The sequence below is a fragment of the Cervus canadensis genome, chromosome 29, assembly GCF_019320065.1.
Source record: "Cervus canadensis isolate Bull #8, Minnesota chromosome 29, ASM1932006v1, whole genome shotgun sequence".
Classification (NCBI taxonomy): Eukaryota; Metazoa; Chordata; class Mammalia; order Artiodactyla; family Cervidae; genus Cervus; species Cervus canadensis.
The window spans coordinates 26,796,189-26,816,196 of NC_057414.1; the positions used below are offsets into that span (position 1 = coordinate 26,796,189).

A 20,008-nucleotide genomic window follows, 5' to 3' on the forward strand; every position below is an offset into this window, starting at 1 on the left:
GGTTTTCAGCAGTAGAGGTTGTACGTGATGGTAGAGGTTCTGACATCCTCCCCGAGAGGGGCCGTTTGCAGGGAGCAGGCCGCTTGTCTCGTTTTAGTCTGCATTAGCCCCTGGCACCCAGGGCTGGGCCCTGATTGTTGCACAGGGTGGGAGGGGCTCGGGGACTTTCCGGCCTGTCTTATGTACGTGGGTGAGGTGAAGATGCGGCCCTCGGAAGGCAGATCTGATGAGGCCCTGGCAGGGATTTCAGTCATCATTTATCCATGGGGAGCCCACATCACTAAGAAAAGATGCCCAAGTATGGAGGCATCAGTACTGAGGTCAAACCCGTGTCGCATTCACTCGTGTGGGCACGTACGGCCATGAGCAGCAGCACCATTGACCTCCACTGGGCGAGCCCTGCAGTGCACGCTAAGACCACCCACACTCGGACCGGCCCACCCAGGGGGAATCGGAGGACTGAGTCCTTCCTTACCACCCCCCACCCCACTCCCTGTCCCCAGTCCTGACAGTGGCTGTATGGTGATGGTCGTAATTTTTGCTGTTATCATAATTATCCGTGGCTCTACCTGTACTCCCTCAGATGGGCTGAATGCCTTTAATGCCAACAGTTGGGAGTCCAGAGCAATGGGCCCTGATCCCTAGATCCTGACTCGAGGTTCTTACTAGGCCTGGATAACACAGTGCCTGCCCCCCAAGGACCACCCCCCTACCCCCAGACACACACACACAGGCCAGGCCCAGCTCCTGTGCATAGAGACCTCTGCCTTGGGCTCTGAAGAATGCCTGGATCTGGTGTCACGGGGCCAGTCAGAGACCCTGAGAAGGACCCCAGCTCCCCCTCCCCCAACACAGACCAGTAAGTGCTCCTGTCCTCCCATCACCTTGGCTTTGAATCCTTACTGTTACTAGTGCTGTGCTGGGCGCAGGGGAAAGAGGGTGAATGATAAAGGTAACGTGTGGGCTCTTGTCAGACTCTCTGAAAACAAGAACAAGAAACCAGCACAGAGTGGTCAGAGCTTTAACAGAGACAGCTTCAACGGGGAGGCAGTATTCAAGCTTGATCTTGAAACCTGAGTAAGACTGCCTAGCAGGAGGAGAAATGGGAGGACTGGGGGCTTCCAGGCGGAGGAGAGCCTGGTGAGTTCCCAGCACGGCCGGGGGCCAGAGCAGCTGGGTGTGGGGACCCCAGGCTGCAGGGGGTCTGTAAGTTCACCTGTGTGGTGGGCTTGTGCCTTGTGGGGAACAGAAGCAGGGACAGGAGAGTGACATGGCCTCTGAAATGCGATGGGGCACAGTCATCACACCTCACTTAGATAGTGATCGACATGCTCCAAGTGCAGTCCGAACTGGCAGCATCGCAGCCCCTGGGAGCTGTTTGGAGACACTGACTCTCAGGCCTCGCTCGACCTCAGGATTCCTGTTCTGCTCTTTGACGAGATCCCGGGTGATTCACATGCCCACTGCAGATGGGTCCCCGACCCCTTCCCAGACTCCAGGGGGCAGGGGCATGTAGCGAGCACCGATCCTAGTCTAGAAAGACCCCCAATTACTGGTGTGTTGTAAAGCTTCTGGAAACCTAGACTCGAGTCCTCCCTCCTCCTGGTACTCATCTCAGCATCAGTTTCATGATAGAACCTAATCACTGGTTCAGCAAGAATAATGAGACAACTCGTGTCCGCACCCAGCTCCACATCTGGCACAAAGCAGATGGTTCTCTATGTCCCACCAATGGGACCCACGTGCTCCATAACCCTTCCCAAGACCCCAGGGTCATGCACTACCCAGGCCCAGCCAGGAAGTGGGCTGCCTCCCACTGTCCATCATGGCATCACCTGACGGACGGAGGCCCAGATGGTCCTTCAACCAACACGTCTCACCTTTGTGGGGCCGGTCCCCTCACAGCCCATGGCATTTGCACAATAATCTCTGCAACTGTCCGAAGGTGAAGAAGAAACCTGAAGCTGATGCCACCAAAGAACCAGCCAAACATGGCCGCCCAGCCTCTCAGGATGACCGAGCAGACGGACGTCAGCATCCTTGCCTGGTTCTTTCCTCTGCAGCCCTGCCTGCCCCAGGGCCCCAGGGTGTCTGTCTCCCACAACCACACCTCTCCCATTAGTGCCAGTCGCCCCCTCTATAGCCCTTGTTGGGGGCGGGGCAGGGAGGAGGAGGGGGCCCCCCGCCTCCTGCAGGGTCGGGTAATTCTAATTAGATTTGCCTGCCTGGGGCAGCCGGCCGCTCCAGAGTACATCAGGAAGTCGGCATTTCATGTCAATAAATGTAACCAGACCCTTTCCACGGAGATTAGTGCCCGGCTCTGACTTTTGGGAGCCCCCTCCGAGGCCCCTCCCAGGTCCATAGAAGAATGGAGGTGTGGGGGAGGCCCCTCCCTGGCCAGGTCTTCTGGGTGGCAGTGCCAGGAGAGGGAGGGAGCCGGTCAGTGCCCTGACGCTTTATTTGTGTGTGAGGATGTGTTAATGAAATGTACTGGTTCCTTCTGATGTGGAAGCTGGGTGTGTGTATGTGTGTGTGTGTGTGCGTGAGTGTGTGTGTGTGTGTGGCAGGGGAGAGGGGAGGCAGAGCCTGTCTTTAATTGGATCATACTAGAGCATCATCTGGGCTAATCAGCAAGGCAACCAGGAGCTCAGGCTCAGATTAATGATTGCAGTCTAATCCAAGCAGATCCCATGATTAGGTGCACATCGTGGGTAATTGTGTTTGTGGCCCGTGAGCAATGCCGAGCCTGGGTCTGTGGAGGGGAGGCCCCGTGGAGTGGGGACCACAGGTTTGGACCCAGCTCAAAAATCTCCTTCCCCAGGCCCGCCTCACAAGAAGTTAAAATGTAGCTTGGACCACACGTCCCCACCCCCTCCTCCAGTGTGGGCTGTGGGCTGCACGGTGTTAGGTGGTTGGGAACCTGGGGCTTGGCTTGCCAGCAGCCACAGAGATGGGCCAAGAGGGTGAGGTTAATCCGGCCTTCACTCTCCCTCCTCCCCTGCAGTCTCCTTGGTTCCCCTTTGAAGTGAGTGGGTTCCCATGGAAACCATGATGTCCTGGGGAGCAGAAGAGTGGCAGGAGCTGGGCCTGACCAGGTGCAGTGGGGAGGAGGGGGACTCTGCTAAGACCATTCTGCTAAGGCTGGGTTCCTGCCGCTTAGGCTGAAATCCTGTCTGAGGACCGGGGAAGAGGCCCTCCAGGCACAGCAGAAGTTACCTGCTAGTGACAGGAAGTGCTGGGCTAGAGGTAGGAACAGTGAGAGAAGAGTGGGGGCAATTCCACCATGAAAAATGCCAGGGAACTGAGTTGCGAATCAGATGGGCAGGGAGAGGGGGCTGCAGGGCCCTATATTTCTCCTTTGTGGCATTACTCGCAACTGAATGGATTGTGTTAATATTAGTTCTGTTTCCACTGCTAGATCGTTACCTCCATGAAGACAGGGTCTATGTGTTTTCATTGATTTATCCCCAGTGCCTCACACAGCACCTTAGAGCCTGCAGCCTGGACAAGCGTGTACTAAATCAGAGCTGGTTGGGTGGATTCCTTAAACAGGCGAGGAAGGACTGGACATATTTCAGGGTTCTAGGTTGGGGTGCTGGCAAACTGGTCCTGGGGGAAGAGGGACTGGGAGAGCCCTCACTATAACGTCCATCAATCTCCATGGCGTGACTGCATCCACCACGGCCCTTTTCAAGCTACGGTGTGATGGTGCATGACATCGCTGGGAAGAGAAACATACAGATGGCTCCCACCAGCCTCAAGTACAAACCCCACACAGGAGCCAAGTTACAGGTACCCAGTTTTACCAGCTCCTTAATAACTGATTGTACGGGATGGATTAGCCACAGTTCTGCACTCCTAGGTCCTATCTGGTCCACTCCTCAGTTTCAAATCTGAAATGGTCTCTCTTAACAAATTAATCCTTAGAACAAGACCTAGCAGAGAATGAATGCTTTCTGTGTGTGTGTGTTAAATCACTTCAATCGTCTCCGACTCTTTGCAATCGTATGGACTTTAGCCCACCAGGCTCCTCCGTCCATGGGATTCTCCAGGCAAGAATACTGGAGTGGGTTGCCATTTCCTCCTGCAGGGGATCTTCCAGACCCAGGGATCGAACCTGTATCTCTAATGTCTCCTACATTGGCAGGCAGGTTCTTTACCACTGGCACCACCTGGGAAGTCCTGGAATGCCTTCTAAGTGTCTGCAATTGTGATCTTTCCCCTCAACCCCAACGCAGTGAGTCTTCTCCTTCATAGAATCTATCCAGCTCCATCCAGCTCTCAGCATCTGCTTGAGCAAAGCCCCAACTTTCCCATATTCCCCAAGGAGATTCCGAACGTTTCCTGGTCTCTCCGTTAATGAGCTCCTTTGCTGCAGCTCCAGAAACCTGTCATCAAGACCAGTCTTCTGCCTCCTCTTGAGTGTCTCAGCCATCAGGCTCGACCTGTCCATGTAGTGTTTTTCGTTCTTCCTGTCGGTCTCATCTCTCTGTAAACCACGCTCAGAGTTTCTGCCCACGTGGGACCTTGCCCTAGACAGCTCATGCTGAAGTCCACTTCTAGTGCAGTGAAAGCAATACTCATTCCTAAAGCCTTGTTTTTAATCCTTTTGTCCTGTCACACGCAGACTAGATCACTCTAGACTCCACTTTTGTTTAGGGAAAGATCAGAATAGGGCAGTGAGCAGGTCATTCCCTTGAGACTGTCCCTTGAAAGGTCACTGAAGTTCAGGGTTGGTCCTGATGGTCCTGTAGCTAGAGGGGCAAAGGTCATAGAACAACCATGCTGGGTGGCAGGACGAGCTCTAGAAATGGATGTAGCGGTGATTAATTTGGTCAGCTTGCGCTAGTTAGTTTCTCTGGGCCTGTTTTCTCAACCATAAAAAAGGACATAGTCATAGCTAGACTAAAATGAGATGATGTTATGATATCTAACACACAGATCAGTGTTGGCTGCATGGGATGGAGGGAAGGTGGGTTGTTTCTTTTTTTAATGGTGAAACTACTTCTTTTTAAAACATTTTTTATTATTTATTTATTTTTGCTGCGCTGGGTCTTTGTTGCTGGGCACGGACTTTCTCTAGTTGCGGCTATAGTTTTGGCACTTGGGCTTCTCATCACAGTGGTTCCTCTTGTTGCAGAACATGGGCTCGAGGCGTGCAGGCTCAAGAGTTGTGGCTCATGGCCTTAGTTGCTCCTTGGCATGTGGGATCTTCCAGGACCAGGGATTGAACTTGTGTCCCTGCATTGGCAGGCAGACTCTTAACTGCTGGACCACCAGGGAAGTCCCAAGAGAGGGTGTTTTAAACAGAGGGGCCAGCGTGGTCCACTTGGCCCTTTCAGTACGTGAGACGTCTTGTGTGTATAGGGAGGTGAAATGCAGGCATCAGAATAGGGCCTGGGGACCTCGATTGCCTGGGTTTCCATTCTGTCTCCACCACTGGCCTCTAAACCTTTCCGGGCCTTTCCTCATGTGTAAAATGGGACTGAAAATAGTGCCCTCTCCTCATTAGGCTGGTCATGAGGATTAGATGAGATAATACCATAAAGTGCTGGAAGTGTGCTGCAGGCATTAGCTGCTATTAGATGTTTGAGGAAATGAAACAGGGGTTGGTAGGGCTAGAAGGTGACTGCTGAGAGGCGAGACAGCAAGAGGCAAGGCAGGAAAGAGCTCCCAGTTGAGAGCTGTTCGCACCGCAATTTGGTTAAACATTTATTGAGCTCCGCCATGTGTAAGCATCGTGTCAAGTTCCAAGAGGGATTCTGAATTAGAATAGATCGGTCCAGGGAGTGGGAGGAAAATAGGCGTAGGAAGTAGCTAGAGTATAAACTTGGCACATGGTATGGGCTAGAAAAAGTATTTGTGGAATTGACTGCAAGGCCCCTGGCCCATGGTGCAGTGTGGGAGTGTTGGACTGCTTTCCCAAGGGAGATGAAGCCCAAGGGAAATGGTAGGCAAGAGGCCTCTCCTGGGACTGGGTCCATGATGGGATGAGAGGAGCCCCCCAGGGCTTGAGGCTGGGCAGGGGGGCTGGCTGCCGTGTGACCGTCCTCTTCAGCAGCTGCCTGGCTAGGACCCTGGGAACTGGCACTTCCCGCTGAAGTGTCTTTGAGGGAACTCTTCCACCTTGTGACCAAAGGGTGTTTTGTCTCCAGGGAGTTGACCCTGGGGCTTAACCCTGTGCCTTCCCTGGCAGAGGGCTGGGTCATTCCTGGAACGTGCTGGGTGAGGTGGCCTGAGGATGGAGGGGGGGTAGAAGTTCAGCCATTCCAAACCGAAGAGTCAGGACCAGATGCTTCCGGACGAGTTGCTGGGAGCAGATGTTCCAGGCGGTGTTTTATGGGCTGGGGCTCTAGCAGACACTCCTTGCTTTTGGAAGCAGTTGGATTCACTGGCATCCGAGAAAACATCTCAGCTGTTGACTACAGTCAGGGGAGTGATCCTGCCGGAGCCGTAAGCTGAAAGTCAAACCTCGCTCAGTTCTCCCCCAGGCGCCAGGTATCGCCTGCTCCCTGCCCTTCCTGCCAGCATCTTGAAGGCCCCCGCCCCGAGCCCAGCCTCCGCACATGCTGCTGGCAGGCACAGGGACGCCGGCTGCCTGGCCCCGGGAGCAGGTGTGTTCAGAGGCAGCAGCTCTGGCTGCTTCCACAGCTCACCACCTGGACTAGGTAGAGTTGAGAAGTCCAGATACTCCCCGAGACCAGGCACATGGATGAGAGCTCCAGAAGCCCCGAATCCCAGTGACGTATTCTCACAAGGTTTTGTTAGGATTAAAGGAGATAACCAATGCTCAGAGCTGACAGTGCTTGGCACAGGCAAGGCTCCCAATGAATGGTGGCCACAGTTGTGAGTAGTGACTGTGGATCAGGCCCCCTTCAGTGACTGGGCCTCCTGCTGGTGCAAATGGGGTGGGATGGGAGCCAGCAAGCTGGGGCTTTGAGGGCTCATGTGGCCCATGGCTTCTTACCAGGGATGGGCTAAGCTAATATAACCCTTCCTTTTTTAAAAAAAAAAAAAATTGTGTATTCATTTATTTTTGGCTGCTCTGTGTATAAATTCCTGTGTGTGGGCTTTTCTCTAGTTTTGGTGAGCGGGGGCTACTCTCTGATTGTGGTGCACAGGCTTCTCATTGTGGGGGCTTCTCTTATTGCAGAGCATGGGTTCTAGGCATGCAGGCTTAATTGCTGCGCAGCATGTGGGATCTTGCTGGACCAGGGCCCGAACCCTTGTCCCCTGCACTGGCAGGCGGGTTCTTAACTTCTGGACTGCCAGGGAAGTCCCTAGCCCTTCTTTTAACTAAGCCCCACTTTCTGATTTTCCCAAGCCACTGGACCATTTTGCGGTCAAGTGAAAAGAACGTAAGACTAAGACTTCAGACTAAGTTCTGACTCTACCACTGAGCAACCCATTTAACCTCCTCAGATAAGCTTCCCTACTCCATAGAGTAAGCATCAAATGAGAAAATGAAAGATCTATAAAAATGTCAAAGCCTTCTTCAACACACAAAAGTATTACTATGGGAAAAGGTTCTTTTTGGAACTCATTTGATGAGGCACCCTTGTGCTGCAAAGGTCCTAATGCTCAAAGGGTAAGTCTGACAGCACAGTTCTGTGACCCTAGAACACTCAAGACTCAAGGACAGTATAGAAAAAAGGGGAGGACGATGAAATGATTCTAATAATGGTTCAAAAATGGTACCTGGGAGAGGGGAGAAAGCACAAAGTTTAGGGTTTGGATCAGTTCAGTTCAGTCGCTCAGTCGTGTCCGACTCTTTGCGACCCCATGAATCACAGCACGCCAGGCCTCCCTGTCCATCACCAACTCCTGGAGTTTACTCAAACTCATTCCCATCAAGTCAGTGATGCCATCCAGCCATCTCATCCTCTGTCGTCCCCTTCTCCTCCTGCCCCCCATCCCTCCCAGCATCAGGGTCTTTTCCAATGAGTCAACTCTTTGCATGAGGTGGCCAAAGTACTGGAGTTTCAGCTTCAGCATCAGTCCTTCCAATGAACACCCAGGACTGATCTCCTTTAGGATGGACTGGTTGGATCTCCTTGTAGTCCAAGGGACTCTCAAGAGTCTTCTCCAACACCATAGCTCAAAAGCATCAATTTTTCAGTGCTCAGCTTTCCTCACAGTCCAACTCTCACAACCATACATGACCACTGGAAAAACCATAGCCTTGACCAGACAGACCTTTGTTGGCAAAGTAATGTCTCTGCTTTTTAATATGCTAACTAGGTTGGTCATAACTTTCCTTCCAAGGAGTAAGCGTCTTTTAATTTCATGGCTGCAGTCACCATCTGCAGTGATTTTGGAGTCCAGAAAAATAAAGTCTGACACTGTTTCCACTGTCTCCCCATCTATTTCCCATGAGGTGATGGGACCAGATGCCATGATCTTAGTTTTCTGAATGTTGAGCTTTAAGCCAACTTTTTCACTCTCCTCTTTCACTTTCATCAAGAGGCTTTTTAGTTCCTCTTCACTTTCTGCCATAAGGGTGGTGTCATCTGCATATCTGAGATTTAAATCTCAACTCAATCACTTATTAGCCTGATGATGTAATTATTTAACCACATGGCACCTCAGTTTGCGAATCAGTAAAGTGGGAATAATAAAAAAGAATTGAATGTTTCAGTGCAATAAGCACATGAAATGTGACTTACCAATTGCCATCAAATGTGCATGGGTGTATCACTACCAGTGACCAAAGCAGAGTTCCCCTTCCCACAGCATCTCTTTCCTCAGGGCTTTTTTGCTGGGGACTGGTTGAATCTCTGGAGACTTGGATAGAAGTTGCCTCTTAGTAGCTGCCTAACTGTGGGAAAGATACTTCTATTTTTTTCTCTTCCTGAGTTTCCTCCCCTTAAAATGAAGGGGCTGAACATGAAAAAGGAGATAACAAGGATTAATAATAGTAAGGATTGGAGAAAAGGGAATCCTTATGAACTGTTGTTGGGATTGTAGATTGGCATAGCCACTATAGAAAATAGTATGGAGGATCCTCAAAAAAATTAAAAGTAGAATGACCATAAGATCCAGTAATCCCACTTTGGGGATCCAAAGGAAATGAAAACACTAACTTGAGAAGATATCTGCACCCCCCATCAGGTTCAGAGCAGCATTGTTTATAATAGACAAGGCACAGAAATAACCAAGGTATCCAGCGATGGATGAGTGGGTAAAGCAGTTGTGGCATATATACACACAATGGGATATTATTCAGTCATTTAAAAAAGAACAACAACAAGAAGGAAATCCTGCCATTTGTGATAACATGGAGGGATCTTGAAGGCATTATGCTAAGTAAAATACATCACCAAGGAGGACAAATTCTGTGTGATCTCACTTATATGTGAAAACCAAAAAATAAATAAAAAATAGCTTAGAGCAAAAGAGATCAGATTCGTGGTTACCAGAGGCAGAAAGTAGAGGTAGGGGGGAATCCTGGAGGGTAGTTGAAAGGCACAAACTTCCATTTATAAAATAAATAAGTACTAACGATGTAACATGGGACTTCCCAGGTGGCACAGTGGTAAAGAATCCGGCTGCCAATGCAGAAGACACAAGAGACATGGGTTCAATCCCCGGGTCAGGAGAATCCCCTGGAGGAGGAAATGGCAGCCCACTCCAGTGTTCTTGCCTGGGAAATCCCATGGACAGAGGAGCCTGGCGGGCTACAGTCCGTGGGGTCGCAAGGAGTCCGACACGACTGAGCACGCACACAGCAACTATGAGGGATGTGATGTACAACACCATGACTATGGTTAACACTGCTGTATCATATACAGCGAGGTTAGGAGAGTAAATCCTAAGAGTTCTCATCACCAGGAGAAATGTTTTCCCTTTTCTCTTTTTATCTATCTGAGAAGATGTGTGTGAGCTGAACCTATTGTGATGATCATTTCACAATCTGTATAAATCAAACCATCATGCTGTATAGCTTAAGTTTATACAGTGATACATTCGGTTATTTCTCAATAAAATGGGTGGGGGGACAGGTGCCGGGAATGAAGGGACTGTGACATCAGATCCTAACAGGTTTCAAGTTTTAGGTTCTTTGTATTCTTGCCCTTGTAGACTAGCCTTAACAATTTGTGGAGATTTCACTTTTTTTTTTTTTTTACTGTGTCAGGAGGGAGGAGTGTGTGTGTGTGTGTGTGTGTGTGTGTGTGTGTGTGTATGTGTGTGTGAAGGGTTGGAGACACAGCAGACTCTGGCCTGCCCCGGGCCCCACCCTCTGCAGGGACGGACCCGTCCGCCCACCTGCGGGGAGGAGAGCTGGTTGGAGCCCAGGAACCCAGCAGATGCAATTCCAATTTAGCAACACGAAGAAGTCCTCTCCAAGGCAACACAGGCGAACACACCGCCCACTGGGCAGCACTAAAAATACACCCGCATGGTTTCCACGTCACACCTGAAGTAAAAATACATCCAACCGGGAGCTGCTGGCTTGGTCTCCCCCACCCCGCTCTGCTCTCTCCATCTGGTCCTTCGAGGGGAAGAGAGGGGAGGAGAGGAGGCGGGCTGGCTAAGCTCTTCCTTCACACTGGCTCCTCTGCCTCCGGGACCCTGGCAGCCCCCACCCCGCGCACCCCGCCGGCAGAGCCCAGAGGAGGCGGGTCCCTTTGTAGCAGCTAGAAACTGCCAGATGGCCGTAGCTGGTCTGGGTACCTCAGAGGAGTGAGTGGATTCTGAGCCCAAAGAGCACTTTAGGCTTGTGTCTCAGAACCCCCACTTGCTGCCCGTGGTCACTTCATTCATTCATTCGTCCCCATGCATTGATTCATCAAAGATTTATCCACCTTCTGCTGTGTGCCAGGCAGTGTGCTTGACCCTGGGGAATTCAGAGAGAAAACGAGATTGTGGATCAGAGGAGCTCCCCATGGAGTGAGGAAGAAGGCTGAGCACAAACAACTGTAGTCAGTCGAGTTTAACAATCGTCCTAAGGGAAAGAAAAATAAATGCTTACCAGCAGTGTTTTTTGGTTTAAAAAGAGGGTTTCGAGTTCTGATGAGTTACACTTTGCCTCTCCTCCTCCTCCTCTTTCTCTGCCTCTATTTGAATTGACACGTGGGCTTGTTTCCCTGCCAAATGAGTCAGTGGAGATGGAATTATACATTTATTGGAGCGGATAGCATCGACGTTGCTCTGAATTAAAAAAAGGTGCCCCCACGCCATTCCAGGGAAGTGGAACAAGTGTTAATTGACAGCTTCCTAAGTGCCAGCCACTCTGCACTATCCTTCCTTTTCTCCTTTTCTCCTTGCGATAACCTCTGTGGTAGGTGGTATCATCCCCCTTCTATAAAAGAGGAAACTGAGGCTCAGAGACATTCAGTCACTTGCCCCAGAGTCATACAGTTAATTATCCATCTCCAGAGACTGTGCTGGTTTCAGACCATCCAGCCCACTGAATTTGTGAGGTCAAAGTAGAACTCCTACCCCCAAGCACGTCTCGGTGGCAACTCAGAGGAGGCAATGACTTCTCTTGCCGGAGAGACCAGTCAGGTAGCCTTGGTACTAGGGCTGGCACTCTGAGCTAGGCTACTAGGAGAGACCTAGGCACAGGCATTTCAGGTGGAAGGAACAGCAGGGGCACGAACAGCCTGCTTTGCCTGAGCTGGTGAAGGGCATGATACAAGTACAGGGGGCCGGGGGCCACCTGCTATCATCTGTCCAACCACCGCGTATTCCTCTGAGTCTTCAGTTAGTGCTGAAAAGAAACCTGAGGAAACGCTGTGAAGCGCCTCATCTGATGATGCTTATTCTACTTCATCAATATCCAGGAGCGACGTCTCTCTACTTCTCAGACTGACTGCTGGTAATGGGCCTTCTGGCTGTGAGAGGGAAAGGGGCGGGGCCCGGGAAAGGGGCGGGCCCTCCGGCAAAGTGGCTCCAGGATATTGACTCTGATTCTGTGGTCTCAGCGACCTCTGACATGGGGCACTAGAAATAAAAGGTCACAATGCCAGTCCCTGGGTAGAGTTTCCAGGGTGGTGGGCCTTCGGCAGCTTGAGACCCCCACTGTGTGGGAGACTAGGTTGGGTGGCTGGTGAGCCGGTCATGTCACTGCTTGCCCTCCTTCACCCCACCTCTCTGGCCAGTGACTCATGTCCTCTGCAGAGGTCTGACCCTGACCAGGCTCTAGTCCCACTGCATCATCTCTATAAGCCTCCACATTTCGGGACTCCCCCAGCGGTCCAGTAGCTAAGACTCTGAGCTCCCAATGCAGGGGCTCAAGGTTCGATCCCTGGTTGGGGAATTAGATCCCATTTACCATAACTAAAGATCCCGAATGCCGCAGCAAAGACCCAGTGCAGCCAAATAAATAAATAAATATTTTTTAGAAAATAAAAAAATAGAATAAAAATAAAAACCTCCACCTGGAAATTTTTCCTCTCCTGCTCTACATTGCCTCCTCTGGACCGTCCAGTCTTAGGAGGTGCCCAGGGGCTCTGACATCCCGCCCCATCCCCATCGGAGGCGGCAGCCGAGGCTCCGGGAGGGTGAGCGCTGAGACGGGGCTGGGAAGGAGCTGCAGGACAGGCCTGGGGGCTCCAAGGTCAGTGACGGGGAGTGGACAGCCAGGCAGGCTGCCGCACACATGGCTGGACCCATAATTGAGGTCTGCAGTTCTGGCCAAGGTCACAAGGGGAGGGATGGCTGAGAGGCTCAGAAGTGACGGAGTGGCATGACTGTGAATCACAAAGTTTATCACCCAGAAAGAGAGCTCAATGCTAATGTCTGCCCCTGCATGTGACCATCATCTCCCCTCCCCCAGCCTACGGGGCTCTGTTTCTCTCTACCTATCTGTTCTCAGTCTCTTGTGCTCTTTGCATTGTAGCCTCTGTAAAGAACTATTCAAAAAACTTTTTAAACTGAAGCATAGTTGACTTACAATGTTGTGTTAGTTTCAGCTGTACAGCATAATGATTAAGTTTTATATATATATTCTTTTTCAGATTCTTTCCTCTTATAGGTTATTACAAAATATTGAGTATAGTTCCCCATGCTGTCCTGTAGGTCCCTGTTGGTTATCTACTGAAGCTCTATATTTTTGCATTCTTTCTTTTCCTATCTCTGCTTCTCTGTTTATGGTCCTCTGAGTAAGAAAGAAATGTTAAAAAAAAAAAAAACTTTTAAAAATCCAGGTTGTCCTAGGAGGAAGGAAGGGAAGCAGAAAAAGGTCTATTTGTCTTTCCTTGAGTCCTTTAACAAAAGGCAATGAACTTCAGCCTTAGAAGGGAACTTTCAGTTAGATGTGAGTGTAAAAATTACCAAGGAGCTTGGGGTCTCCATCCCAAAAGGTCTTTGGAAATATTAGTGATATCTATCAGGCCATCTACATTATGAACATCTGTCTTGAGATAGGAAGGAATAAAATGCACAGCTGCCCAAGGATGTGATCAGAAGATTCATCAGAAATGTGTGTCCAGTGCGGGGGAGTGGGGGGAGGACCTGGATCACTTTGGTCTCAAGAAAATCTGGGGCTTTGCCGAGGGGGTCTCGGCCTCTCTGCTGCTGGAGAAAGGGTCACATTCCATTCTGCAAAGGACTCAGCCAAGATCCTGCCCAGTTTATGGCAGGTGGGGTGTCCCCCAGGGGCAACCCCACACATCCTGGCCACAAACTGGGCATTCTAGACTGGCGAATTTGGGCGATGTAGAAAAAACAAGAAGACAGAAATGTCAGAAGTAATTAAACCAAATGATGGCTTAAACCCCTGTAGAAATCAACACATCCGGTTTAATCACCTTCTTAAGCTAGCACAAGACTGAGGGTCTGTGGAGAGGGGTTCTTTATTTCTTTGGATCGTTAACAAGAAGTACGTATCTTGAGCTTGCTTTTGGTTCAGATCCTCCTGGGGAGAGGTCTGATGTGGGTGGAGGTGGGGTGGGGGTGGGAGGTGGGGTGAGGACTCAGAAAAGAGAAAAGAAATAATAAAATCTTATTTGAGATCATCTCTCGTCCCCCGTGCCCGGCTCTGTCGGCACTCGGGGCGTCCCGCCCTCCCGGCACCCAGGCAGAGGCACAGTGCTGAATGTGCTAAATCAGGCCATTAGAGAAATTCATTTCTCTTTATTAGTCTGTGTCAAATCCTTTTTATTAGTGGCTGGAAACGACCTCTCTTCTGCAGTAAAATGTCATGCCGGTTCACTCCTTTTATTTGTTCTGCACCGACGAGGCTCAAACTCTCCCTGAATTAGTGCAGTGAGATTTATTTCCTCCAAATTTTGAACGGCTTAAGAGAGATTGGGGTGGAGGGGGCGGCCAGGCGGGAGGCAACGCGGGGAGAAGAGTGGAGAGGGATCAGGGAGGGGGAAGGTGAGCTCTTCTGGAGGTCAGGTGTCCTCGGCTCTTTGGAAAGAAAGCCTAATGGCCATCTTTCACATCTCGATCATCAGCATCTGGGCACTGGAGACCAAGTCTCCACGTTTCTGCTGCCAGCCTCTCAAGAGTACTGATCCACAGTGGGCGAGATCTGGACAGTGGGAGGTGAAACTCCTTAAAACTCATTTTCTAGTTGGAGAGGGTGAAGCTCAGGAAATGTCAAGAATGGCAGCATCAGTATCCCACCCATAACTGGAAATCCCCCTTCCCCATCCACGCCTGGATTAGATTGGCCATTCATGTCCTGGGTGGCTAATGTGTCCAGCTCCCATGGTCCTTGCCCTAGCCACTGTGTCCTCCACACCAGGGCCAAAATAAGGCTACTGGAAAGGACTCCTGGAGGGTGGCTTCTATCCTTTTCCCCAACTTTATGGGGTGACATTGGAGGGTAACTTAAGAGATAGAAATCAATGCTTAGGCAGGTGTAGGATGGGCCACTGGGGAAGGGGCTGCGAAGTGGGCTGGGAACAGCCTTCAAGACGCCCATAGCATCAGTGCAGCCATGGAACAAACAGCTGAGTCATTGGGAAACTGAGCTTGCTTCTTGGGGCCCAGAGTGTCTCAGCAGCCCCCACACTTGGGGTTAGCAGGTAGCCATCCGGGTGATGGAAATATCCAGATGGATAAGCAGAGGAGCCACAGGCAGCCCCACCAACCCTGCCCAGGGGTCATGTGAGAAGCTGTGGGTTAGCACAGGTGTCATCCAAGCTCCTAGGCTCAGGGATCCTGGCAACAGGGTGGGTGTTCCACCCAGAGGTGGGAGGGTGGGATATGAAGGGAGGATTTGGGAGCTGAAAGTGCTGCTCAGGCCAGGAGGGGCTGGGGAGAGGGGCCATGGCAGCCACCAGGAAGCCTGCTCTGGGCTCCACGGTGCTCACTTCACTTGTAGGACCAGGATGGAAAGCAGGTTTTCTTCTACTGAAACTTTACAGAAGTCATAGAAAACACTTCCGGGTATGCCTTCATCTCTCTCCCTCTCTCTCTCTCACACACACACACAAACACACCCCACAGCAGGGAGATCTGACCCCTCCTGGTGAGAGGTTTGTAAGATGGAACAGTGCTAGAGCTCTGCCTTGAAGGTGCACACTGTCCCCCAGTGGAAGGGACAGAACTTCCACCCCAGTCCCTGAAAGCCCACTTCACTGCGAGCCCTGTGATCTGCAAGTTCACCTCTTGGACTTCATCTCCTTCCATTCGCCTACCTTACTGTAGCCACACACAAGCCTGGACTTTGTTCCAGACACGCGCCACACTCATTTCTATCCCACGTGCTTTGGTCCTCTCTTGCTTGGAACGCCCCTCCCTCAGACTTTTGCCTGAGTGCCTCTTCATCGTTGGAGGCTTCACCCAAATGCCACATCCTCAGAGAGGCCCTCCCTGACCACTCTCCTCTCTGAAGGGGCCAGGACAGCGGCCGAGGAGCCCGCCTCCTGCCCCCACCCCAGCCCCAAGGCTGGTGGCTGGGAGGTGTAGCCACCGGCAGCTCCCTCTTCCCCACCCCACATGCCACACTCACTGTGTACACAGAACACATGATGCCCGCACACACACTGCATACAAATAACATGTAGCACACACACACACACATATTGCATATAATACAGGGCACATGCATGGTGTATTCACAGCACACGATCCCTGCACCCCAGCTTCATGCACACAACACATACGTGCATAGTCCCTCAGAGACATAACACCATGTGTGCACACAAATTGAAGTGCCCAGGACAGTCCACTGACACACCACTCACACTTGCTCTCGCTGACAGCCTACATTCAACCCAGGTGCACATGCATGCACAGACACCCACACCCACCCCCACACACACACCCCATCCCCTCCCCTTCCAGCAGCTGCCCACCCTCCTTCCAACCCGTGAGAAAGGAACGTGCAGTGACCAGCGGCTGCCATGGGGATGGGGGGGCGGGCTGCACCCCCACCACCTGGCACGATGCTGCGGATTATTAGTTCCTGGTAATTTAGTGCCCTTGTACAGAGTCGATTTGTGCCTTTCATTCCTAATTGATCTAGTGGCTGTTTAAATGGCAGCAGGCATCTGTTGAGAGTAGGAAGGTTCATAAGGCGCAATAATTCATAACACCGTCTGGAATTTGCCTTTCATGTCCCTCAGCTAAACCACTGCAGGGCTCTGCTTAAATCACAGCCGCGGAGGCTTTCTTTGGTATTCCACTCAGGGCCAGGAGAATCTTGCATTAAACTGGGATCAGGTTAGATTAGACTATAATATGCTGCGGTATTAGTGGCTGCAAATGAAGACTTAGACTGGAGTTTAACCCCTTCACCTGCTTTTCTCTTTGTCTTCAGCGGCTGGCTGAGCGAACCCATTGTCTTCCCACCAGCTTCCTGAGGGGGCCAAATAGATCTTCCAGCAATCTGGAGGCTGCAGACAGGCTAGCCTCAGATAGTGACCCTTTTCTCTTCATGCTACCACCCATCCTGCAGCCTTGGAGCCCAGCTGTTTATGCATCAGCTCCCAAACCCAGGGTCAGGGCGGCAGTGTCCAGGCGCAGCTCTGCCAAGCCAGGCAGCTCATCAGAGACAGGAGGTCACCTCCCCTCCATGCCCCCTGCCCCCAAGCTTGGGTAGAATGACCAGCAGGTATGGGTTTGGGTGTGAATGGGTCTCAGCACTGTCTGCCTTTCTGTCCAGAATTATTAGAATCCCAGGATGGGACAGGCTCATCGGGGTTCCCCATCTGCCTACGAACACTCTGTAGGCTGGCTGTTCATTCCTTCTTGGTGTGGTTAATCACAGCGTTCCTGCTGGAAGAAGTGTGGTGGGTTTTCCTCTTCAAGATTTCTTGTGCTTTCCAATATGGCAGCCACTAGCCACATGTTGCTACTTAAATTAAAATTAGAGTTAAAAATTCAAGGTCCTAGGCAAAACAGCCATTTGTTTAAACTTTTTGTTTAGTATTTGAGTATTATAGCCAATGTAACAAGTTGTGATAGTTTCAAGTGGACAGCAAAGGGATGCATCCATCCATGTACATGTATCCATTCTCCCCCAAACTTCTCCCATTCAGACTGCCACATAACACTGAGCAGAGTCCCCAGTGTTTTACATTAGGTCCTTATTGGTCATCCATTTTCAGCACAGCAGTGTGTACCTGTCCATCCCAAACTCCCTAACTATCCTTCCTCCCATTCTGCCCCCGCCGGCAGTCAGAAGTTCATTCTCTGTGAGTCTGTTTCTGCTTTGTAAGTCAGTTCATTCGTATCATCACAACAGCCGTGTTTTAAGTGTCCTCTGGCCTCAGTTAGTTGGTGGAGATTGTAGAACCTTTTCATCTTTGCAGGAAGTTCTGCTGGGCAGTGCTGGCTACAGCAGCCCCGTTGGCAGGAGCCTGGGGACCAGGCCTGACACATGCTTTCTCCTCTCCTAGCAAACAGATTTTCATCAAAAAGAAAGGAGCCAGATGTCGTGGCCCCAGGGGACTTCAGTGACAAGCCAGAGAGGGATATGCATATGCTTTTGGGAACCCCAGTGAAGGGAATAGGGCTCCAGAGCCCAGTGTCAACACCCATGTAAGCACACGCACAGGTGCTGGGTGTGAAGACAGAGCTGTTCACTCAGGCTGCAGAGAAATGAGACTGAGATACACTTACATAAGCAAATGACATCTCACACATAACATACATATGTATTCAACAAATGTTTATTTGGATCACGTTCCACTGCTAGACTCAGCAGAGAGTGAAGAATACGATGGGCTTGCTTCCTGCCCTCATGGAGCTGACAGTCTAGTGAGGAAGGCAGGTGGCAAGGCAAACAAGCCAGGTCTGTGTAGGTTTCGGGGTGGGGCAGTCAGGGCAGCTTCCCAGAGCTGGTGATGTGGAAGCCAAGACCCGGAGAGCGGCCAGGTCAGCACTTCAGCTTACATCCATCCATCACAGAACCACCCGTGTCGCCAAACACGCTCACGCTCACATAGTCTTCATTCATCAGTTCATTGTCAGTCACCAAATATGTGTTAAGTGTCTGCTGTGAGCGTCAGGGCAAGGTCCTAAGGATACAGTGATCATTGAGACAGGGACAGTCTTGGGGAAAAACAGTGGCCAAGTAATGATGCGTATTATTATTTAATTGCGGTTGCGCTAAGTGGGTGTTGACGGAAGTGTGTAGGGAGGTGTCACCTGTAAGTGGGGTGTCTGACCTAAACTGAGTCAGCCAGCAGAGGCAGGATGGATGAGGACATCTGCCCACCATGTGTGACGAGTAGCCAGGTCCACACACCTTCCTCCCCGCTCTCCCCCCACCTCCCCAACCCCCATCGACACTTGCTAACACACAGGTACTGCCCTTGGCTGAGTCTACGTAGCCAAGTGTGGATCTGTGACCTGTGATGAATGTTTACATCCAGGGCTTTTCTGCACACTTCCCATATTTCCTTCCAGTGTTGACCTTGAGCCCGAAATGGACACCTACCTCTCTGAAGGGTTATACCCAGCATCTCTCATCAAATATCCACACAATTTATCTAGACAAAGAGAACAGTTAGGTTCCCAGTAGGGGAGGAACAGAAGCCACTGAGGCCCCAGGAATGAGGAGGTTGGATCCTCCGTGCCAGGGTATGAAATGCTGCTGTCCCGACGGACCGTGGGGACCAGGACCTTCCTCCAGTAGTGGGACCCTGGGAGAAGAGGTGACAGGAAGGTGGGATGGGCCTCTGAAGGCTTCTGAGCCCTGATGGCAGCAGGTCTCTGAGTGCGCATGTGTGAGCTCTCGCTGTCCCCACAGGCATCCTCTTTTCCCGCTCCTGACGCTGCTGTTTGAGAAATGTGAACAGGCCACCCAGGGCTCTGAGTGCATCACGTCCGCCAGCTTCGACGTGGACATCGAGAACTTTGTCCACCAGCAGGAGCAGGAACACAAGCCCTTCTTCAGCGATGACCCGGAACTGGACAATCTGGTAAAGACCCTCCAACCCCCACCCTGGCTAGGGTCGTCCTGCCCTCTGATCCCCTCCAAATGCCCCAAAAGCAATCCTTTCATTCATTCATTCAGCAAAGAAATGTGCTTCCCCCCTGTGGGCAGGCCTTGGTGTTCCAGCAGCTGAGAACCTTTAACCAAGAGTTGCACACGCTGGTGATGCTGCCAAAGCTCTCCCTTCCTCCTCCCCCGCAGCACCAGCGTCACCTCCCACCCTCTTGCAGTGCAGACGAGAGAAGGGGAGGGCCGTGGCATCCAGAATGTTCTGAGGGCTGGAATCCTGGCCTGTTGGGAAATCTGTCTTGGGCTGCCAGAAAGAGAGGAGCTGATGGCCATGTGCTACATTGTGAAGGAGGAGGGTGACATGCATATTCAAGCACGTCAGTGGATAGGAAGACTGGAAGCAACAGATGAGAAGACCAGCTTCTCTACTGAGAAGGCCAGCAGATGTCCTGCCCATTTACGATACAATAGATCAGGCTCCCAAGCCTAGCTTGTCATCCAGATCATCACTACAGCTTTAAAAAGTACATGCTCCTGGGCCCCTCCACCTGGAAACCAGGATTCAATAAGTTTAGTGGGACTTACACATGTACATTTTTAAAGGGTTCCCAGACAACTTCAATAAAGCTTGGGAGCCACTAGATTAGATGATACTCT

The 20,008-nt window shown here is 51.2% G+C and overlaps 1 protein-coding gene across 2 annotated transcripts in view; it reads left to right on the top strand.

Moving 5' to 3' along the window:
• PKNOX2 (PBX/knotted 1 homeobox 2) overlaps positions 1–20,008 on the top strand; it is a 289,557-nt gene that overhangs the window by 219,223 nt on the left and 50,326 nt on the right. For both annotated transcript variants that reach the window (XM_043451879.1, XM_043451881.1), the window contains one exon: positions 19,157–19,328. In XM_043451879.1, the coding sequence (XP_043307814.1) occupies positions 19,157–19,328 (172 nt within the window). The remainder of the gene's footprint in view (positions 1–19,156; positions 19,329–20,008) is intronic.